General features: G+C 32.8%; 3 protein-coding genes across 5 annotated transcripts; 2 read left to right on the top strand and 1 right to left on the bottom strand.

Annotated features, from left to right (window-relative positions):
• Nucleotides 1–1,847: 1,847 nt before the first annotated feature.
• Nucleotides 1,848–2,602, top strand: LOC114424605. The gene has a single exon (XM_028391474.1). The coding sequence runs from the start codon at nucleotides 2,162–2,164 to the stop codon at nucleotides 2,510–2,512; it is 351 nt and encodes a 116-aa protein (XP_028247275.1). The 5' UTR covers nucleotides 1,848–2,161; the 3' UTR covers nucleotides 2,513–2,602.
• A 2,711-nt stretch (nucleotides 2,603–5,313) lies between these two features.
• LOC114420963 lies at nucleotides 5,314–15,462 on the top strand. Of its 2 annotated transcripts, XR_003668469.1 has the most exons (14): nucleotides 5,314–5,607; nucleotides 5,788–5,919; nucleotides 6,050–6,158; nucleotides 6,239–6,372; nucleotides 6,477–6,621; nucleotides 6,803–6,981; nucleotides 7,864–8,101; nucleotides 8,517–8,615; nucleotides 8,756–8,901; nucleotides 9,094–9,198; nucleotides 9,596–9,684; nucleotides 10,095–10,653; nucleotides 12,811–12,888; nucleotides 14,847–15,462. XR_003668469.1 is itself a non-coding variant. In XM_028386690.1 (12 exons), exons 1-12 carry the CDS (start codon nucleotides 5,539–5,541, stop codon nucleotides 10,600–10,602), a joined length of 1,953 nt encoding a protein of 650 aa, XP_028242491.1. In that variant the 5' UTR covers nucleotides 5,314–5,538; the 3' UTR covers nucleotides 10,603–10,755. The 2 variants fall into 2 exon arrangements, 1 of the variants encoding a protein (XP_028242491.1); XM_028386690.1 differs by lacking the exons at nucleotides 12,811–12,888; nucleotides 14,847–15,462 and having other exon boundaries at nucleotides 10,095–10,755.
• On the bottom strand, nucleotides 13,504–19,166 carry LOC114420962 (respiratory burst oxidase homolog protein C-like). 2 transcript variants are annotated; one of them, XM_028386688.1, is made up of 12 exons: nucleotides 18,458–19,161; nucleotides 18,190–18,352; nucleotides 18,054–18,102; nucleotides 17,788–17,901; nucleotides 17,252–17,674; nucleotides 16,718–17,101; nucleotides 16,530–16,625; nucleotides 16,322–16,437; nucleotides 16,147–16,249; nucleotides 15,996–16,069; nucleotides 14,094–14,590; nucleotides 13,504–14,019 (listed from the first exon to the last, which is right to left on the bottom strand). In XM_028386688.1, the coding sequence occupies exons 1-12, from the start codon at nucleotides 18,993–18,995 to the stop codon at nucleotides 13,910–13,912; spliced, it is 2,667 nt and encodes an 888-aa protein (XP_028242489.1). In that variant the 5' UTR covers nucleotides 18,996–19,161; the 3' UTR covers nucleotides 13,504–13,909. The 2 variants fall into 2 exon arrangements, with proteins under 2 accessions (XP_028242489.1, XP_028242490.1); XM_028386689.1 differs by having other exon boundaries at nucleotides 13,505–13,995; nucleotides 18,458–19,166.
• Between the last annotated feature and the right edge of the window lie 4,134 nt (nucleotides 19,167–23,300).

Raw genomic sequence — 23,300 nt, 5'->3', positions numbered from 1 at the left:
TATAAATCATACTATAAAGACCACGATAAACTTCTAAATAATACAGGCAAGGGACTATTATTCTTGAATTAATTTTGAGAAAATTATTACAGTTTTATTGGATGTTTATATTATACTTTTTTTCTGAATTATGTTTATATTATGCTTAATTGGTTAAGTTTTATATATGGTTTGTTAGATTTTAATATAAATCTTGATTTGTTTTTTAATTTTAATATATTTTAGTCTTTCTTCTTTATTTAAGTTATTTTTTTATAATTTCTGGTAGTGACAATAGGAACTCCCCTATGAAAAACTTAAACTAAGATTTTCACTTTTTATAAAGAGGTAGTATTGGACAAATTCAATAAAAGCATGATTCTTCCTGCATACATTTCTTGTATACCTTAAGATCCATGATTCTTGCTGCTTTGAGTTCGTTTTGTAGGCTGTTTATGCGGAATTATTTATTTCATCATTTTCGACCAAGTTTTTTGCTGGGACCGGATCTCACTTGTTTTTGGGTGCTCTCCTTCTGGTATGTAATTTAGTATCTTTTACTCCCAATTTTATTTTGCAAATTTTACTTTCAGTCACATAAGCTCAAAGAAAGAAAATAAAATTTACAAGTTTTTTTAAAGTTTGAGATCAAATATGCTAAATTAACTTATAAAGAGTAAATTTAAAAAATAAAATACAATAAGTCATTAATGTTTTGCAACATAGGACGTAGTATATATCTCTTGCTTCTTGGGAAGGGGTCAAAGTCCTTTCTATAACTCTGAAATAAATAATGCAAGGAAGACCTTGCATCTTAATTAGGAAAGAGTCAAGATACTTTCTAATCTATTGAGACGGTAGCCTTTGAAACGTTGTTTCGTAGCCTTCGAAACGAAATAGTTTTTCAAGTCATTAATTGTTTGGAAATGGTACATATCAATACAGAAGGTAGTTAAATTTAATTTGATTATAAAATAAATGATTAAATATCACCGATGAGAAATTTAAAGAAAGTTAAGACATGATTGATTCACTTCTATTTTTTTTTTAAAAATCATTTTTAAAAATATTTTTTTGGGTATAGGGTTGTAGGCTACAAGTATTCTCTAAATATAAGATAATCTTATTGAGTTAAATAAAATTATTATAGGCATAAAAGTTTTATATGTTTAAGTTAAACTCAAGACTATTAGTTAAGCTAAAATAACAATATGCATATATTAATTAATCAACATGTATGAGGTTGTGAATGGATCAGATAGTGTTTTTAAGTTCGGAAGAATGTTATACACACTTTTTTTATTGATTTAAATTTATTAAAAATTATAAAATCATAAAAGAAAGATATACATTAAATATAAGACTAATATGATTTTATGATTTTCAATAAATTTTAATCAATAAAATAATAAAAAAGATGTTAGTGTATTCCTAATGTTTCTCTATATGATATTGTCTAAAAACTCTAGATTAGATTTAAATAATTTCACACTAATCAGCAATCAATTTTGTATTCAAAATTTTTTAAATAAATATTTTACAAACCACACAACAAAAATAGTCGAGAGGTTTTAATTTTCCCATTTTTTTATATGTTTTCTTCATAAAGTATGGTCAAGTGTTTAGGGACAATTTTTTAGAATATAATAATGTACTTAGGACAAAAATACTTTTAAAAAAAAAACATGATAATACTTGTACCATAAGATAATACACATGAGATATCTATATTGATACATGTCATAGATGGTCCTTACCTTGGTGGCCATATATGGGGAGTTTATATTTGTAAGGCTTGAAGAAGAATTAGTCGAGATCACAACCTGTGGAGGTTTTTGCGGATAGTGGTTGGTTGGGAGGAATAAATTAAAATTGTGTTTTCTTGGCTGTGCACTACTCTAAATTAAAATAGGCAATACTCTCCGATCCTCGAACAGCATTTGGATAGTTCTATTGGCATGCGTTGGTCTTGCATTGCATGCCCGTCGAATCAAAACTCGATCATCAAGGCCAGCATGGATATTTGAATTAAAACCGAAACCTACCTAACCCATCAAGCTAGGCCAGCATATATATATAGAATACCAATTGCTAATTCTCCATTTTCTGTTTTTCTCTCTATACCCTTTTGGCCAATTATTATTCTCTCACAAAGGAACCAAGACAAGAAGCTAGCATAGATATGGAGGGTTTTTTGCCTCTGGTTTACAAAGCAATTAAGAAACGCAAGACTCGCAGGCAATACCAGTGCCTTTCTTCAGGGGACATGAACGTGGCTGAGTTCTACCCTCCAAGTACTCATCATCATGGCCATGGCTATATTAATTACATGCAGGAGCCTTCAACGTCAACGCAAAAAGTGGTTGATGATGATGATGATACAGAAAACATTGGTTATATGCGATATAATTCTGTTAGAGAATTCTCTTCGCCTCATCATCAACAAAGAACCTGTGTCGCTCATGACTCACCCGATTCGAAGCAACTCGACAGGTTTGGGAGTCAGAAAATATTTTCATGCCTCGCTGGTTAATTTTACAAGGTGCATCCTCTGTACGTATTTCAATTTTACAAAGAAACTAGTGTGGCAACAATTCATCTAAATTTGTATGTGGTTGATGTAGGTTCCATGTGTTGATTGCGTGTTATTTTGTGTCTTTAGTTTTGGTGTTTGGATTAAGTTACAAGATAGATACGTATAAATTGCAGATTTAGGCGACTTTTCTAAATTCAAAACAAACTGCTAACTTCAATCATGAGATCGCTTTGAAACTATTTTCTGGGTTTCCAACAAAGATCATGACCTTTTACAGTAGATAGCCTGTAATCAAGGAGTGCCAAGATTAGGAACAAGAAAAGAAAGATACAAGATAATACCTTTTAAATGTTGCACTTTTCCATAAAAAAAACACTTTTAATTAATTAATATCCTTGCTATGGTAATATGTAAATTACTAATTAGCATTCTGCATTTTCTTCTTTCTTTAGATCTGCCGTTAGGCTGATGGCACTCACCTTCTTCCCAGAAGCGAAATAATTTAATCATGGGATATTGAGGTCATTTTTCAAATCTAGTTAGTTATATATCAATATTAAGTCAATTGGATTCATAGTTGATATATAGGATGGTGTTATTGGTAAAACAAATTTATTGCAATTTTTCATGTGTTATTTTATGCAAATTAAAAGTCGCATTTGAGTTGAACACTGACTGCACTTTTTTTCCAGAGATATTTTTTTGTTTTGTTTTGTTTGGCTTAAAATAGTATTTTTCACGTTCCTAATATCAGTTATAAGATTATTATAAAACTTATCACGTTTAGTTTGCGCAGATTCACGTACGCTGACAAAAAATGAAAATTAAAGTACAACCTAAAACCAATTCTACAAATTCTTAGATGACAGGATTTATCCCCCCAAAAAAAAAACTTAGATGACATACTCCTATTTCTTACTCTTTATGATTTCTTGCATTCAGAATGCATAATTAATGAGTTGTTCTTATTAAAGAAGAACCTAAGAATTTTCCACCAATTCTATTTAGGTTTAAAACATTATTTCTTAAGTTGACAAAAATAACGATAATGACATAGATTAATAAATTATCTCCTTGTCCGCTGAAATAAATTATTGAACCACTTGTTAAATTCCTTACAAAATTATAGTGTTTGATTACACATTTAATTTGTGACGTGATTTCTTGTTTGGTATAACTTTCACGATTTTTTAGCATATTGAGGTAGTTTTTCACATTTATAATTAATGTGTCTCCGAACACACATTTAGTATATATACAACAATAAATTTTTTTAATACATTTCTTAAAAGTAATTTCTATTAAAATTTAACATTAAAGCAACAAGCCTGGGCTCACATGGTTAACTTTCTACTCACAACAAGTTAGCAACTACTACATGATTTGAATTCAATTCCAAGTATCTTTTTGGACAAATCACCTATAATTCCCTAAATATTAATTAACTGAATTGTATAGTTTATTTGGACCATAAAATAGAGAAAATCCATCTTCATCTTAAACTTTTATGTACCCAAAACAATGAATATACCCTAGGCATTTTTAGCTTGTTATAATATCTAACATTAGAGTTGCTAGCATTACATAGAGAAATTTAAGAGTTTTGGTAGGATTATTTTTTAAGTCAATAGTCAAATGAGTTTAGGGACATCATCAAGAAAGAGAGAAACAGAAATATTCAATAACAGTATATTAAAACTATTAAACTTCCAAAGGTACCAAAGAATTTCTCCAACAATATTGTATCTTTTCCATTCCACAAATTATATTTTTTTAGCATAAAAAATACGATTACAAATAATATTTCCCTTTATCCTTGTTGAGCAGTGATTAGTCAAGCTTATGGGGGATGTGGTGGCTGCTGTTGACACGTTAATGGGAGGGCATACCGGCCCGGCCCTTAGCCTATGGGTGCAAGTTTGCGACCCAGCCAATAAGGGGTGGTGTCATGTTGATTGCGTTAAGTCGGGGGTCACACCCTTGCATACATTAATGAGTGGCCTTCGAACTTTGTCATAAACTTCTAGCTTTGGGTGCTATAGTGTTGTTTTTGCTTTTGATTTTGGTGCATATTCTTTTAACTAATATTAGCCATGAAGATTGTGGATGTAGAAGTTTGTCCTTTGTGTGGTTCCGACGGACCAATGGTTTGTTTGTTGTAGAATGATCCTGTATATATATTCCTTCATGGACTCATGGTGATGAAAGCATCTTGCCAGTTGCGTAGTGGGGATCATGCCATGATGGACCCCATCTCAAGGCTAGTGCCCCCGAGTTCCCTATTAATCTTTAAAACAAATTAGAGTGACACTCCTTATGTTTTAGATTAATTACATGAAATACTAACAATAACCAAAGTTCAGTTCAATTTTTCTCTCAAACTGTAAAAATAATTCTTAATATTTAAACTGAACAATTCAGTTCTTAATAATAATAATTTGAGTCTAATAGAAATCATTATTTATATATTTTTAATGTATTTATTATAAAAATTAATAGACTTTCAATATGATGATTTATTATTGAATAACAATATACAATTGCTTTGCACTATTGGTAAATAGTCTATTTTTATTTTTTTTAAAATGAATTAAGAAAGTGTTAATCTAAGGATCCTATTTGATTTTTGTTGTTATATAGAACTTTAATATAATTAAGTTGATTTTTCTACTTTTAAAATATGAATATGATGATAAGTTGCAAATATTATAAATATTTCTTTATGTTAGTAAACTTTTTTTAGTGTAACAGATACATGTATTTAATTTTTGTTTTAACTTATATTGTAAAGTATAAATTTATATTAAATACTGTTTGAACATGAAAATTATATATTATTATAATTGTTATTTAAACTAAAAATGTGTAAAACCCTGGGGCTGCACGTGAAAAACACGCTACCAAAACTGTACTACTATATATACAGAACATCGAGGTGGGCCTTCAAGTTTAAATCTCAAAACTAAAGCTGGCTCTCGGTTACATTTCGCGCCAAACCAGAGAGAGATTGTAGTAGAAGCGAAATGGTTCAGCTGTGTTTCGTTCTTGATCTGCGGAGCTTGGTACCTCCATTGCTAAGAGACATAAAGCAGGTAGAACCATGGCTTTAGAACCTGCTCAATATACTTCGTCTTCGCTATAATCTCAATCTCTAGGATTTTAATCGTGTCAACACAGCTTTGGCTTTTGTCGTTGCTTTCTTTTCTGAACTCTGCAATAGCATCATTCCTAATAGAATGGCGGTTTCTGAATCTTCGTGTCTCAATTTTCAGTCGCTGCTTCAACTCGCTAATTTTTACGCCATCTCGAGTTCGTCCTCGTCGCACGCGCGCAAATCAGTAACACTCGGCGATAAGATCGGTTTGTGCTACGTCTTCAAGAATCGTTTATCTTCTTCTGACGAGGTACTGTTTCAGAACCGAGCACTTTTTTTTCCGATTCCTTATTTGGCAGATAAATTCGAAATGCACGAGACGTGGTTGTGTTATGATCCCTACGAGTGAGTGATAGAGAGTGAATCTGCCGGTATTGTAGTTGGCGGTCGCGTACAATCCCGTGGGAAACTTCAACCTACGCGATTTCCACCATGCTGTTAACAACTTACCTTATGATGCTTTTCTGGCTGATATTGATAGCATTTCCGGTACTCTCTCTCTCTCTTAACATATATTTTCTAATTCTGTTAGAGAACATGCATTGACTGCTTCGATGGTTAATCTTCAGATTTAATGATTTCAAATGTTTTGAGTGAACGAGTGTTGTATTCGTGGCAAGGCAAAGATATAGAGAGAAAAGTGATTGTCATAACTTCGACCTTGCCTGAAGACATAGACTCTATAGTGCAGAAGAGTCTTATGGTGAGTCAGTGTATTCATGACATGACTTCTATGCTTTTATGTGGTTTATAAACATTTCTATTGTCAAAAGACTTAACTGATGGTGCATTTTTTTTAAAAAAAAGGATGCTGCAGATAAATGTGTTTCGGTCGATTTTGCTGTATTTCAACAGAAGTCGATCCATTTGACTGATACGCGTGAAAACATAAACAATTTCCGTCGTTGCATTTCTCATCTTGATAATTGCTCAGTTCAGACCTATATTCCAGGTCAAGTACTCTCACAATGAGTTATGTCCATAATTAATTTCGCATAAAATTTCTTTTGGATATAGAATTTGAGCTTTGGCTTTGAGAAGCACGAAGAAAAGAAAATTCTCTCCTGCTATGAATGAGTTAACGTACTAAATTTGAACCTAAGAAGTTTATGAGAAAATCTAAAAAATTGCAGATTTCAGAGTATTCCACAGCCTTGTTAAAAGATGGCTGCTGATTTTGAAAGATGACATGGAAGAGCCGTTGCTAGCTCGCCTCATCTTCAAAGACAATCTTTTTGATTCTGTGAATCATATATTCTGCAACCTGTTTGCACCAGTCAATCCAATAACCAACATCTTCACTCAATGTCGGGTAATAGTGCTTACAATCCACATTGACTGAACAGTGACCGCTTCACCAATTTTGGCATACGTGTAATTTTGTTATTTTAATTGAAAAGTAACTGGCTTGTGTTCGTTATTTTGTTAATTTTGGCAATAATATATCATTAATCAACTATTTGTTGCATGTTACTAATTTAGGGAATCATTACATGTGATTATCTATTTTGAGAATAGCCATTTTAACCCATGTCCTTTTCTAAAGATAACAAATTCAAGGGTTGCTTATGATGGAACTTACTTCTTAGATGTTGATTTTCTCCATATTTATGTTACTCTTAAAAGGGTTTTCATGTTCTAGTCATAAATCATTGGACATATCATAATTGATACAATTATATGCCAATTTTGAATGTCACATGAGCTTGCACCTTGTAGATTAAGCAGAAGACGTAAAGGTTGTACAATTACTGTAAAACAATTCATAGTTATGACAATATTCTAAAGAATATGTTACACTAAAAACTAATTGCATGTACTTGTTGGAATGATTTAACTGCTGAATTTTGGTTTTGTCATTCATAAATCCATAGGCAACCTGGATACACTATCCGTGCTTGGGAAGAATATTATTGATTTTACACAAGTTGTCTTCAATAACCTTATCTGAAACATAAGAAACAAGAAAACAATGTAGTCATGCAAAATAGTTTCATTTTCTAAATCCCACCTTCTATTGATTCTTGAATAATTCTGCTTTTCGAATGCCTTTTACATCAGTTATCATTGTGCATGTGCCATCTCTAGTATCTACAGGACAGGAGTTCTCTTTCTTTTCACTTTAATTTTCAGTTCCACTCATTTTTGAAAGGAAAAGGAAGAAGCATTAATTATTGGAATTCTACATGAACAGACATGCAGATGTCATGGCATTCCTTTAGGTGATGCTGAAAAAAATTTCAGCAGACTTTCTTGCTCAGTCACTGGCTGCAATCTGGAAACTTGTGATGTTATGGAAAATTCTGTTCAACTTGGGGAAAAAAACATTCTGTTTCTTCCCTCATTCTATAATTCCCTGAAGCCCCTTCAAATTTCTTTACCGATCAACATTACTGTTACCGAGAGGATAAATTTGACATCTCTTGATGAAGGTATGCATTTGCTTGTGGTTTTTCATTTATAACTTCAGTTTATAGCATTATGCAACAAGGATTTTTCTTTGTTTTTCATTTCAAGTAAACTGAAAAAGGCAAATGGCGAGTTTAATGCAACCTGTAGGAATATCTTGATTGAGTGATTGCACGATCAAATTGATCTATCTAGCATTTGTAGTAATAACCTACTGGAGTGGAAGGAAATATCTTCATTCTTTCACTTCCTCTTGTTTTTTCTTTTCACTTCAAATTTTTTAAGTTATTTCACACAAATTTTATTCCTCTTTTATGATCAATTAGAGTTACTGATTGAGAAATTCTGTTAGACTGCATTTTGTTCCAAACCCCTCTATATGATTTCACTATCTTTCCATCATAAAGAGTTGATTCCTTCATTGAACTTTTTATGCAGGTCTTATAATAGGTGCCTCATTTGTTGTGATACCATCCTCTTATCATCCAATTGAAACTACTTCAGATGATGGTGATCAGTCTGATCTGAATGTTCAACGTGTGTAGAAAGCTCTACTCCCCCTTTGAAATTCATTTAACTGTGTCGTCATTACTCCTGAATTGTTGCCATTCAATGTATATTTTTCCGAAATTCTTCACTAAGTTTATATTTCTTCCATCATTGCTATAATTTCACAGTTTTTCGAGGCCTTTCCAGCTTTCTACATTCAATGAACCAAGGTTTAATATGCTCTTCAAATTGTGATTTAGAAACAATGGCAGAGGCTCCTTATCATTGCTATTATATTCTGCAGCCATCAGATACCGGACCAATGCTTATGAGGGTGAGAACTAGCCCCCTTTCGCTGCTTTTTATCCCTCTTGTTCTCTGCACATTCACACAAAGTAGAATAATGGTAATCATACCAGTGTCATTCCAGTACAGTAGTAGAATGTATGTATTCTGGCTTGTATATCCTGATGGTAATTCATTACTTTCAATGTAACTTCATAATCAATATCCATAAAACATGCAGCGCCTTGCAGGGGCAGAAGAAGTCCTTCGAGTTCCTGATAATCAATTAGTTGATTCATCAATCAACAAGGAAATTGAGAGCTCTGTTCAAGCCTGTTTGCTAAAGGTTAGTTTAAACATTTTCCTCAAAATATATTTCTTTTTCTTTTCCCCTTCAATGAGAGAGACTGATGTAGATAAATGAAATTTTATGTTGGCATTAAATTGGCAAGTTGCAAATTACTTTACTCTATGTTTCTTCCTCAATGTGCTGGGAGCTCTTCATTTCCGAATATATTTCAGAAAATTTTGTTTGTTCATCTTCTAAATTTTTTATTAGTGGGACGAAGTGGTCTGTTACTAAATCTTGAGTTCTCGAAGAATTAATTCACCAAATTTTGTAGAATCTTGAACCATCTTTGTTATCAAATTTAGATGTTGAATTTGAATTGAATCGTTTAAATATTTACAAACGTTAAAAATCACTTTGTATTTTGGAATTTTGAAACCAAATTTGCTTGCAGATCGATCTAACAGACTATGATCCATTGCTGCATGAAAGAGGCTTTCATCAAAAACTAAATGTGCTTGTCAAAGAGAGCCTACAATTTTGGTGAGTTGACATGTGAGAATGCATGAACTTAAGAACACCCTTTGGACATCATACATGAATAACCTCTCAAAACAACAATTTTGGAATGTTGAATTTAATTTATTTTTTTTCTAAAAAAGACAACATTTTGTTTAAAAGAATTAAAAATAATAAGAATTAAACGACCAGTCCTTTTGAGCAGATGCTGCCAAATGTTGCAACTGACTAATTTTTTGGTGGATGGCCATTACTACATGACCTGAGAATTCTTACACTTAATTTTTCTGAAGAAAAATATGACCTTAATTTTAATTCTAGAGTTTTTTTGGCTGGTTTTTCTAAATAAACCATCTTAGCAAACCAGTTGATTAGCTGAATATTCAAAGTTTTCTATATGTTTGTTAATTAACGATGATATCATTATGTTGTAGGTCAGTATTTTCTAAATCAGAAGGTGCATTTTCAGAATTAAGCGCAAGTCAACAGCCTTCGTCAGAGGTGATGGGTAAAGCAGAACCAGCAACTGGTGTCATAGTGAATGAGGAAACTTTGGCATTGGATATTACGGATCATGACGACAAAACCATGGCCTGTATTACAGAAGAATGGAAGCAATTGGTTGTAAGCGAAGACCCCAAGTTGTACTCTCCCTCTAGTATGCCCAAAGCCAAGTTGGGTCAATCGAGTGTATCGCCACGAGATGGTAATAGGAAGTTAGACAGAGAAACTTCAAGGATTTTGGAGAGATTAGAGGTTCCGAGGCCATTAAAAGCAAAGACCACCTCTCCTGGTTCAAATGAAAGTTGCATGAAAAATACCAGTGTACCCATAAAGAAGCCTCTTGTACCATTCCAGCCAACTCAAGGTACAGAACAAGTCCTTGTTGGCAGCCAGCTAATGAAACCTAATTTCCAGAGGCAGAAAAGGAAACATAAATGAAAAGAAGGCAACTCCACGTTTCACGAAAACGTATCTTCAAAAGTCGATAAGGTTCGTGTATTCCTTTCCTCTTTTCCATTCTGCTGCAACTGCAAGTGATTTTTTTGTACAAAGCATGAGCAAGCTAATCATTAAACAAGTTTTAAGGGACAAGAAGTGTGAAAATGTTTAGAAGTTAATGTTCATTTGTGGACTTAATTATTAATTTGGTTATTTTAAAATGTTCAATTTCATCATCAAATTTTTAAAAATTTAATTCATCCTCGATTTTTTTTTGTTTGTTTGTTTTAATGCATCAATAGGCTGAGCCAACTCTTTCTAAAGCGGGACCTTTTATAGGCCTACTATGATTTTTGTATGGTTTGTTAACTTGTTTAAAAATTTATTGCATATTAAGATTTTAAATAAATTGATTGGCTTATACTTAAACTTACCAATAAGTTTAGAGGCTAATGACCGATTACTGGAAATATTAATAGATTTTCGAGTTAATAAGTCTACACTAAACATATAACCTGTGAACCTGACCTAGCCCAAATGCCATTAGTTTGGACTCTGATTTTTTTCAGGTTGAATTCAACCACGTTCAAACTGAATGAATTATTGTTCGGGTAACAAGTTTTCATTTTAAAACTCGCGAACTCAATGCCTAATCCGTTAATGTGATATTTTCTATTTTAATTATTATTTATATATTTTTACATTTACATTTATTTGTTTATTAAATACAATTTATCATGTCCTATTTCATTATGTTATTTTAAACAGTTCAAATAATTCTAAACATAACTTAAAACTTTATAATGAAAAATTCAATGAAAAAAATCTAAGAAGAAAAAGAAGAACAACATCTGGAAAGGGTATCATTAAAAAAAAATAAAAATGAAACACAGTATCATAATTGTTTCATCTTCCATTCTTCTTTGCTTCTTCCTCGGTGTTTCCAAAGATTCAACCAGGGCAGCCATGACAAATTTTTGCTTGTCATTCGTGTTATTGATGTTTCCTTTGAAAGATCGATTTGTGACTTCCAACAACTTGAAACGCGAACCATGGTGTTTTAGATCTTATAAGAGCCATGATGGATGAGAGTGAATAAAATAAGGTCTTGCTTTTTCACCCATTCAACCTGAGCATAATCATTTTCCTTGTTAAAAATGACACAGATAGCTCTTAATAATGAAGGTGCCTCCAGTGGAAAATGGAATCCTGATTTTGAATAAATGGGTAGTGTTTGGACCTCCTAGCTGATGCAGACGCTTAACATAGGCAAGCTGCAAGCACAATCCAATTTGGACATGTAACGTGTTTGCTTTTTCCGTTAAAAAAGAGATTAACATGCAAGATATGTTAGAAAGCAGCTAACTAATTATATATTACTTTCATCTACATGCTTATGGCAATAACAAAAACTAAAATATACTAACACTATGATTGGATTGGTAGAAATAAAATAAAAGAAAATAGAGATGAGAAAAATAAGACGAAAATACTACATTTCTAATTAATGTTTATATAAAAAGAAAAATTCTGAGGAAGAAGTTTCTTTTTGTGGTAAAAGAAAAACTATCCCCTCATCAGATGGCATGGAATGGGGAGGAGGTTTTTCTGTTTTAATTTTTATAAGTCATAAGTTTTTTATAACACAAGATAATAAAAAACTAATATAGTAAAAAAGTTTAAATTTTGAAGTGTCAAATTTAATTTTCTAATTAGTATAAAATACTTTTATTTATTTGCTTTTCCTCTTTTACATTTTAATCAGGTAATGAAAGATTTCTCTACTTTTTTATCCATTTAAATGAAGTATATTTACTTCTCTATTTCTCTTTTTTATGTATTTTTCTTCTATTTCTTTTTTTCGTATTTTAGTCTTCCTTCAGACAAAAAGGTAAGAGATGCTCCAAGTTCCAACTCTCACGGGTTGTATGTTAAAGTACGGGAATTATTTATTGATTAAAAAATTAATAATTGAAAATTTAATGATTTTATAATTTATTATACGTACATGTACATGAACTACTGGGATATACGGCAGAATGTGTTAAAGAAAGGATATAATTATTATACTTCATTAATAGGATACTAGGATTACGGAAAATGACATGTCCAGTTTTAGAGCCCAGTTTTAGAGGTAAGCATCTTTTATTTATTTTTTTTGGCCTCTTTGTGATGAGAATCTTTGAATTTGCCAAATACATGTTAAAGGTTGAAGTGATGGAGGATGAAGCTACAAGTAGAGAACAAAACATTCGAGTGGAAAAGGATGAAGATCCATAAAATTTGGTAAGAGGTTTTCTTTGAATTCCTTGTTGAATCAATCTCAGACTTATCAAAGTAATTTTTGTGATGTTTATCCTAACTTATCTTTTTTCACTGGAAATAACGTCATTCAAATTTGCGTAACCTGTATCAAACGATCTACTCGTAGTCAGGATCACATCTCTTTGCCTGTCATAAATACAGTCCATCCTCACCTAGCTGTTGCCTACTTGCCTAACCGAAAGTGGCTTAATTTTGTCTTGGACCGCATATACCATCATGTGTTTCTTTCGCTGTCTGGATTCTGGAATTCTAGATAGAACGGTGACATAAGTTAGCAAATCTATATAATTCCAATAAAAGTTATTGAAGCTCATGCATTTTTTTTCATATAGTTTAGGAGAGCTGGGATGGGGAATTTGTTTCATTAAACTCAAAATTATGACAATATAAAAATGATTAGTAAGCATCTTGTTAAAAGCTAGCACAAACAATATGACCAGCCATACTAATATCTAAATGAATATTTAATTTTTTTTAAAACAATTCTTAATTAGATTTTACTTATTTCCTCGTTAAATTTTGAATTAGTTAGAATTTTTTTCTTCAATAAATCGGAGGATTAAAATAAGAAAATGAATTAATAAATATTGCGGGTGCACAAATTATTTATAATATTTATAAATGAATCTCCTGAATTCTGCAATTGATCAGCTAAAAGGCATCGGGGATTAATACAAAGTATCAAGTGCGCTCCAGCTAGACATTATTCTCTCTTCTGTATTACTTTCTAGTTTCTCCCAAGGTGTTTCCAAGGAGTGGTTATTTCTCCTTAAATTTACATGGACATAAAGACACGCAGAGACATTAACAGACGTCCACACCTTTTATAATTGGTAGGCAACTCTATTTTAACCATTTAGCTCCCACCTGCCTTGGTGCTTTTACAAAGCCATAAATAAGAACCACATGTAGAAACTTAATTATTTATAGGCAAAAAACAAAGTGGAATGATCTAGGTGGTGGACGGCTTAGCTCGATCTTGTCAGAAATTTTCTTTATGGAAGTCGTACTTGGTGGATGTGTTGTGAGAGAAATCCAATGCTAGCTGACGAAGCTCATGGGTGAGGGCTGATGGCCCACAGTAAAATACCCCTGCATTGCAATTTAATGAATTTGGAAAAAAGCAAAAAGCAGACGCAACGTGAGTAGAAGGGGTGGGAACTGACCAACTCGGGCATCTGGATGATTAAGCGCAATGCGCTTGTAGACACTGCGCCAATTGGGTTTTGCAAAGTGAGACATGACTCGTGTCCCAGAGACAATGTCCACTCCATTCTTTGCATGGTTTAGGGACTGCAACATAGCAATAAGAGCAGAGCGAGCATCACCCTCTTCGTAGACGCTGGTGCAGTAGCTGTGGAGTTCAATCACTTTCCTTCGGTCCTCTTCTGCCACTTCGTTCATTACCCCTTTGAACCAGTCAAATGAACCCTGCTCTCTAGTCACCCAGTAGAAGTATGCCCTCCTTGTCTTGAAGTCACTCACCCTCTCTTGCCCTCCCTCCTCCTCATCATTCGCCTTAAAATTATTCACCATGTCCTTTAGTATACTTATCATTGGTGTAGCCCCAATTCCAAGCCCCACCAGCAACACCACCTCATACTCCCTGTAGTCTTGTGCTGGCGCCCCATACGGACCATCCACCAGAACCTTAGGAAAGGAACTGCATACACACACACACACACATGAGATCATAAATAAAGAATCCGTGCTTTTTTGTCAATCAATGCTTGATTAAAAAGGCTTTGTTGCTATGCAAGTCTATCTTCGCTGCCTTTGAAATATATCTTCTGGCCTTCTTCTGGGTCATGTCATGTCATGTGTTTCTTTCTGTTTTATTGGGGTTACGTATTTTTCAATACCTTATGAACTCGATCGACTAATTAAATGCTTGAACTGACAACTTATCTTGCATGCAGAAATTTTCAACGGGCGTCCTTATCACCCTAATATTTTTTGGAGTCCAGATAACAACCCCTCCTTTTTCCCCCGCGTGACAATAGATACAATTTGATTATAAATCTTACATACTTGTTATTTGAAGGAAAATGATGAATAGACAATGCGTTCCTGTTTGATATCTAGACAGAGGAATGTACATATGATAGATAATATAATACGAGACAAATAAAAATAAATAATGTCTACCAAGTGTGTGTAATATATGAATGTACGCATATCTTATGTTCTTATTTGAACATCAAAAAATTAATATAGTACTACTTGGTATTATACTATATAATCATCTATAGTTTTTCATTTTTTGTCTTTTTTTGCATGTACACATTTTAAAAATACATCTCAAACTCAAGATTGACAACTTTTTATCATCCCATCGTAATGTTCACATAACATTTTCCAAAATACTAAGCATGTGAGTAGATGCTTTGGAAATCCCGGTAGCTGTCATTGACCCCAAAACCAAAATCGACAAACAAACATGCTCTGTATGATGCTAAAGTTTCGTTAATTAATTTCAAACAAACGTGTTATGTGCTACCACCAATTTGTTATGTGTTATCCAGCAGCCATCAATTATTGGATCTCTAATATTCTCTAAAAAAAAAAGGTCAAAATTTGGTGAAGGATTTTTCAGTATACTCTTTGAGTGTCAAATTAATTTCTACTCGTGTTTTTAACAGAGTAGCATCCTAACCTTAATTATAAGTGGTTCTGGTAAGATTTAAACTCCAAGTTTACTAGCAAATTTTACCAAGATGAAACTTGTCGTGGGTTTTTTGAATAAATAAATTAAAGCATAAACTACATGAGTTAATATGATAATTAATAAAATTAATAAATATGAAATTCAAGGTGTTCTGAAACTTTTATTATAGCACATTGTTAAATTGATAATTATTTTTAACAAATTAATATATATATTCAGTTAATTGTATCTATATTGGATCTGATTAGAGTAATTGATGAAATTGATACAAACTTTTATATATTAATCTTATTCCCGTCGTTGTGAAGTGCCAAACTATAGTTTTTGCCTTAGTTATCCATCATATATTTAGTAAATTTCCCTATTTAAAGAAAGTAACTTAAAATAAAATAGTACTTACCTTGGGCTGTTATCTCCTTTCAAGCATTCAGCTCTTAGAAGTCCACTCTGTCCATTTAGGGGTTGCTGGCACGCCTGAAAGAAGCCAAAGCAATATAGGTTGGGAAATTAGGAGAAACCCACATTAATAGGGGGGGGGAATAATAATTCACCTGTGTGAATTTGGCTTTCAGACTTCGAGTCCAGTCACCAAGTATTTTTATGTGAACGCTAAGGTAATCATCATCAGGGGCGGAAGTTATGGAAAATGGATGCCTGCACCTCAGGGTGTTACAAAGGTATTTACATGCAACATTTCATTTAGAAGATGTTTATTCAAATGCATACCATTCAAATGGAGACACAGCAGCACAATTCACAAACATGTATTGTCCACTTTTGTAGCTAAACCCCTGCGGCTTTGACATTTTAAGTGATAACACGTTTCCAGGATAAAGAGTCACCTTCAAAGTTGGCAATATGCATACTTGTTTATGATGGAGCAATGTGTTTCTTCATATAGTAAATAATTGAATTTTATTTATTTGATACTTACCTTCAATATTTTGACGGACTTAATGCTCGATCTGAATGCTCTAACCAGTCTTTCCAATGCATAAATGGTGATGGGAATAGCCAGATACATCCAGGTCTATCAATCACATAATATCAAGTGCATGTTAATCGATTATCTTTCAATCCAAAACAACTACATAAATATAAGGGTCAACTGAAGGTGCTAACCGTTTTCTTGTACCATTCCTTAGTCAAGTAAAGTTTGATTCCATGTACAACCAACAGGGCATAGACAATGACGAAGAGGTGATGGGAATACCAAAAGGCATTGAAACCCGTGAATTTGTTGAAAGGTTTGGGTAGTTTGGCCCGGCCTCTCCTGAACCTAGGATTAGCCAGCGTAAAGGCTATTGCCATTAGCACAACTATTATAATCCCTGTTACTCCTTCCCATGATTTGACAAAATACCAATAATCTGATGGTCTGTCTCCGAAAAAAGGTTGCATGAGCTTGTACTTTTCATCGCTTGCATGAAGAAGGCGAGGAAAATCACAAGTAAGATGATAGATGGAATGTACAGCAACAGCAACTGCTATTGCCACAGCTATTACCTGCAAAAATACTCCCATTTTTACAACTATAAATTTGCAAGCCTTTTTGACTTGCGAAAGCTGCTATATAACCCAACAAACATTTGAATTGAAATAGATATGTTTCCTTTTCTTGTCACTCTTGAAGGAGCAATCAGAAGTAAAAGTTACCTTGTGGAAGTTGATGTTGTCATCCAAAGGAACTACAACACCTAGCTTGGTCTTATTCCTGAGCCAGGTGATGGTGTTGCGGCAAACAGGTAACAAGATAAGAGCCATGTTCAATTTAAGTGTCTCGGCTGCACCTTTTGCCATGCATACACAATGGCCCATCACCTCATAGGCAGCTTTTCTCCTATATTGCACAAATTTATAGGCAAATAGGCCAAACATCACACCAATCCAAAGTGCAAGTACCCAAGATCTTTGCCAGTTGTCCAGCAAGAAGTACTTGGCATCTCTACACCACCTCATAACTGCACTGTCCGCAAATGTAGGCTTAAGTTTTTGACTTAGCATTTGGCTCAGGTACTTACTTTCTCCTCTTGTAGTTTCCTCTGGTCCATGCAACAAGAGCGTCTCCAGGTTGTCTATCTGTTTTTTTCCAAATAAAATATGGCCAAAGAGTTAAAGAAATTAGGGTAAGTGGATAATTCTTTAAAAGTGAATTTCCAATTTGGAAATTGCAGGATAGGCTATTCATATACCATGATGTATCCTGTGTCATCAGGGTCCAATTCTTCCATAATCAAAGCCGCATATTCCTCTGCTTGCTTCTGGATGTTTGACAGTTTGTTGGCAGTGGCGCTAAGGCAGATAATCTGAGTCCAGAATTGATCACATGTGATCAAGGAAAATCATAATCAGATTCAGACTAGCAGAATTTGCTGATAAAACAACTTTTGTATGTTGAACAAACTTGGAAAGTAAAAGTCTGAACAGTTAGTGGTGAATTAATTATTTTGTACTGTACCTCTTTAATTTCTTCCTCGGTGATTCTGCCATCTGCATCTTTATCAACCCTGCATTCCAAATCCAAATTAATATAAGTCATCTCAAGGGTGATATATACTTACAGAGAATCCAAATTAACCAAAACAATGAATTACATGTCAAAGAATGTTTTGAGCCTAGTATCAAAGCTCTGGTCAGAAATATGATCCCAGAATTCCTTCATCTGGATCTTGTTAATGGAACCCCCCTGAATACCTCTCTGCCTAGCAAGAGTATCAAAAAGCTTCTCTGCATAAGCCTCAGACTCTTTGTTCAACCCTACAATCAAATCAAATCCAGTGATATGTAGACTCAGAATTCAGAAACTAGTTTATATTTACATTCCTATCAATCATTTGAAGCAAGATGGGTGGGGTTTGGTACCTAAGCATTGGGCAAAGAGAGCACGAGGAAGATAGCCATCAGTGGTAGCAGTAAGCTTGTGAAAGCGCTTCTCCACCTCAACCCATCCTGCGCCACCATCGGTCTTGCTGATAAACTTGAGCCCCGTGAGAGCATGACCCACTGCAGACTTTGTCCTTTCAAAGTGTTTGGGCGCTGGTTTTGAAAATGATGCCAAACGCTTCAGCTGCTTCATGCGATTGGCAGCACTCTGAACCACAGAGGCACCAAAGGATGTTTTTTTCTCAAGCCTCTTCTTTCCCATCAAACCCAATTTATCACCTTCCTCTTCTTCTTCTTCCACCATGTCAACATCATCAGCTGCAACAGTTTTAACACTGTGTAAGGCCACAGAGTCACGATGAATGTCCATGGTCACCTCAACGTAGTGTTGTCCTTCAGCTTCTTCACCCTGGGATTTGGTGCCACTGTCAGGTCCAACATCAGTGCCAATCCTTTCAGCATCAGTGAGTTCTATATCTGATTCATGGTGGTGAAGATCTGCACAAGTGCCTCCCATTGTTGCTTTTGGTCTGATGCACACACACACTGACTCAACGACACTTTCAGGTCTCTTTCTTCACACTCATTTGTTTCTCTTCTAGCTATACCTGCTTGCTTTGCCTTCTATATATGCACGTATGTTGTTAACCTTTTGCTATGGACAACAATGACAGCCATATTTATCAAAGAAAAAACCATTCAAAGTGACTTTATTTTCTAGTGTATTACAATGGTTGTTGTCTTTATTTATTTAAAAGCTATTTAGCTTATCTAAACTACTTGCACTTCTTTAAAGTAAACAATGTATAATTAGTTAATTGCAGATAGAAAAATGTTTAAGATATACATCATTTTGACTTTGACAAAAAGATCCAAAACCTAATTTGTCTATAACCCTTTTTAAAATACATATGGAATAAAATCAAATTTTGATCAAATATTGAGAGATTTAAAACATATTTACCTTCCTTTAAATTATAAATTTATATTAACACCTGTACCTTTTAAAGTTGACTGTGATTGCACTCAATGTTTTCGCCCAATATAGACTTTCCTCAATTTAATGATTAGTAACATAACATCTCATTAATATTTATTTATATTATTACGTGAATTGAAAAAAGTCAACATAACATCACAAAAAAAAGGAGTTTCGAATGCAACTGTATTAAATTTTGCAGAACATGAATGTAATTTCTCATAGCGAAGTTTTTAAAATATAATCTTTACCTAAAATCTAAAGATCAATACAATGTAAAAAAAAAAAAAACAGTGTATCACTATTGATTTACAGTATTTATTTATTTAAAAATTGAATATAGCTGTAATTTTACATTTTAAAAACGATGGCACTAGCGAGATAGACAACAAGGTACTATTCGCAACTAATCATTGAGGGGTTCGTTCGTTCGTACGTAGCCCATTTATTTGTGTTGCCAGGTCAAAGGTGGTATGGTTGGAGATGGGCGGCAGAAAATTCTAACAATCATACATTTTTTTCGGTAGATATTCTAACAACGATACAAATAATAATGAGTGATAAATTATACTACTAAATCTTCGTAAATATTTCCTATTTACTTTACAGAAAACAAAAACTAAAAAAGCCATATGCTAATTAATTTTGGTGCTTGATCCATCAATGCCATCGCGGTATTCAGATCATGTGACGCTATATTCCTTCATATTGGAATGACACACAATTCAATTCTCAGCCAAGTCATTTTACTTGATGAACAATTATCATCTGATAATGAGTTATATACAGTTTATGTGGGGAGAGAGATTTTAAAAAATAAAAAAAGGAAAAGAAAAAACGACAAGCTTTTTTTTTTTTTTTATCCATCAGAAATGTAAAGACAAAAAAAACGATAAAGTTTAGCAGATAATGTGATATAAAATTGAGACAAACAAATGTAATATGAATAAAAAATTAAAGTGTGAAAAAATCACTATTATTATTTTTAAAATGAAATTAAAGTTTTCTTCTTTTAATCCTCTTGTCCATTTGATTTAATTTTTTTCAATTATATTAAATATAAAATAAAATTGATAAATTTACCATATATTATATTTGTCCTATTCTAACATGTGACTGTAACCTAAGATATCTTATTAGGCTAATTTAATTTCACAATTAATGAATTTTGGGTATATATCTGATCCCTTGAGACATGCAGTATAGTAAAATATAATCTAACGTGACCTTACTTTTCTATTTTCTCTAATAAAAAAAAGACATGTACTTTGACTTTTGAGAGTTTTAAGACCATTTTGTAATATTGTTTGCATAGTGAACAGTTTATTAAAAATATATTTTAAAATAAAATTTCTATTAATGATTTATCGGGCCGGTAATTAAGTGCTTACTCATAGTACCCACCTCATTCCACAAAATCTTAGAAGATAAGCAAACACCGTAATGAGAGGCAAATATCATGCGATACTTATTTAATTAAACAGTGCTGGACCCTCACCGTGACGGCAGCACTAAACGACATTCAATAGAAATTTTTAAATCCGAGACTATAAAATCTTGCACATGCATGTAGCCACTAGTCACAACAGTCACAACATTGGTGCTTTTAATTATTTAATGGGTTCTGTTTTAATAAATAGAAAATACTTTATATTATTTTTAATATAATAGATATTTTACTTCTTAGCTAAGGTCTCAAAGTCATTCCCTACCTTGTCTTATTTATTAAAGGTTTGAATTGAGTTTAACGCAGTTAATGTAATTTTTCTTTACATATTCAATCGATTTAAAGTTATCTTAGATACAGTATAATTTTTAAAATAATTATCATAGGAGACAACAGTAATATTATCATAGATTATTATACGAAACTTAAATTCTTAAGATCTTTCCACTTTATCGGTAACTGCTAAATGTTTTTAATGTTTTTCTTTTTTAGCACGCCAGAATTAACGTTAGAACGTAATAATGTACATTTTACTGAATCTATAACATTTGCTGATTCAATTCATCAACGATAATCATGATAAACTCGATAAACAGCGATAGGAAATGGTTATCAGTGTTCCACTTCACACATGTTCAAAACGAAGATAATAATGTTGTTTCTCTTCATTTTGCATTTGCCGATTGACTTGGCTTCTGGTCACTAAGAACAAGCTTTTTAATTAGATGAGTGAAAAGCAATCATTCTAACGTAATTTTAGATTGGGGGAATCTTTGCACAACTAGCTAGTCAACACAACCACTCAATAATGCCTTTGTTTGGTAAGAAATAATGGGAGTATATTAGTGCATATACTAACTAAACCAAAAACTAAACCTAGACATATGCAGTACGTCAATTACTTCTTTATCCTTTAAAATATTTAGCACACATGATAACAAGTAAAATTCCATTTTAAGAGTACTGCTGGTGAATTAAATTAATTCGGTTTTAAAAAAACAGTTTAATTTCATTTTTTTATATTTTAACATATAGCTAGCTTTATTTTAAATTAAATTCAAAGCTCCTAAAATTTAAAACAATTATGTTTTATTGTTTTATATCATTTTATTGTTAAGAAAATATTAAATAATTATTGAAATACACAATAAATGTAATAAAATTATTTTAAAGTATCGAGTATTTAATTTTATAATTCAGTTTCAATAGGAGTAAATTAATTCAGTTTAGTGTAAATTCACGTAATATCAAAAGAGAATTTATGTTTTGCCACAGTTAATGCTTTTAAATCACAAATTAACATTAGTATCAATAGATGTAATTCTATATGTTACTAATGTTATGTCTGTCGTCGAATGATGAAAATGTTTATATGCCTTGTTGCTATGATTTATGAAAGATAAATGTTGAGAGATTTACATGCCTTATGTATGTGATCGTATGATGTTGTTGTGTTTCTAATCAAGGCACCCACTGAAACTTAATTTGTCTCATTTTAAATGTTTTTAGATTAAGCAGGTTTTAGGAACAAAAAGAAAAGAAGTTTTCTAATATGTCTTTAATTACTTATTAAGTTAAACGTACGTATAGTACGTTTCATTAGAACCCTTTTAGTAAGATGAGGTTGATACCCTTTTTCATGAAACTTAGCTTTGCATATTTATATATTATAAGAGAAGATTGTAATGTACCTTAGGAACCAAATTTTATGTTTAGTTATTGAATTCACGAAACCTTTTTAAGTAATTACAAATGTTTTTATTTATTTTTCATTATGAGTATGTAATTAAGTACCATGTATAATACTCTTTAAGGCATTACACATCCTTCACAATATGGTCATGCTCAAGCCTCTGCAGATCGCCATGGTGCAGAGGCTTCTCAAGGCCTCTTAAGCCTTCAAACCACAAAATATACACATATATGGTCATAGATAGAACAAATAAGGCCAAAAAAGAAAAACTTTGTAATTGCACTCAATTATTTGATCTATTTTTGGGAGCAGTTTGCACTCAGTTAATGGAGTGGATGAGGGTGCATGGGACAGTAATTTTCATGGCAGAGGGTATCGTCTAGCTAGCAAGTTACAATGATTCCTCATAGTATTTGGCTTTTGCGTCGATTGCTTTCACTAACGATGTCACTGTTCACTGTTTTAGAGTCCAAAGGCAAATGCAAAACCACCAAAGGGACAAGTGCGCTCCAAAACAATTAAGCCTGAAATCCCGTGACTTGGAAAATTTGTCCAATATAAAGCCAAGCCAACCAATGGGTCTCAACTCTCAACCACTTTGAAATTTCAATGCTCCCTTGAGTCAATTTAGTATTGCAAAATCCAGGGATAAAATATTTAGGAACTAAATAACCTGAAAGTACTAAAAAAGTTCTCCTTTATT

The sequence above is a fragment of the Glycine soja genome, chromosome 8, assembly GCF_004193775.1.
Source record: "Glycine soja cultivar W05 chromosome 8, ASM419377v2, whole genome shotgun sequence".
Taxonomy (NCBI): domain Eukaryota; kingdom Viridiplantae; phylum Streptophyta; class Magnoliopsida; order Fabales; family Fabaceae; genus Glycine; species Glycine soja.
This window is presented reverse-complemented; position numbering and strand designations above follow the sequence as displayed.

Bases quoted from the DNA above. Each gene is read 5' to 3' on its own strand.
- LOC114424605 (XM_028391474.1), top strand. From the start codon at position 2,162: ATGGAGGGTTTTTTGCCTCTGGTTTACAAAGCAATTAAGAAACGCAAG.
- LOC114420962 (XM_028386688.1), bottom strand. From the start codon at position 18,995: ATGGGAGGCACTTGTGCAGATCTTCACCACCATGAATCAGATATAGAA. The intron at 18,353-18,457 runs GTACCAAACCCC...ATTTGATTGTAG, and splicing joins TCTCTTTGCCCAATGCTTAG to GGTTGAACAAAGAGTCTGAG. The intron at 17,102-17,251 runs GTAACTTTTACT...GTATTTTTGCAG, and splicing joins ACAACATCAACTTCCACAAG to GTAATAGCTGTGGCAATAGC.
- LOC114420963 (XM_028386690.1), top strand. From the start codon at position 5,539: ATGGTTCAGCTGTGTTTCGTTCTTGATCTGCGGAGCTTGGTACCTCCA. The intron at 5,920-6,049 runs GTACTGTTTCAG...CCGGTATTGTAG, and splicing joins GTTTATCTTCTTCTGACGAG to TTGGCGGTCGCGTACAATCC. The intron at 6,159-6,238 runs GTACTCTCTCTC...GTTAATCTTCAG, and splicing joins TGATATTGATAGCATTTCCG to ATTTAATGATTTCAAATGTT.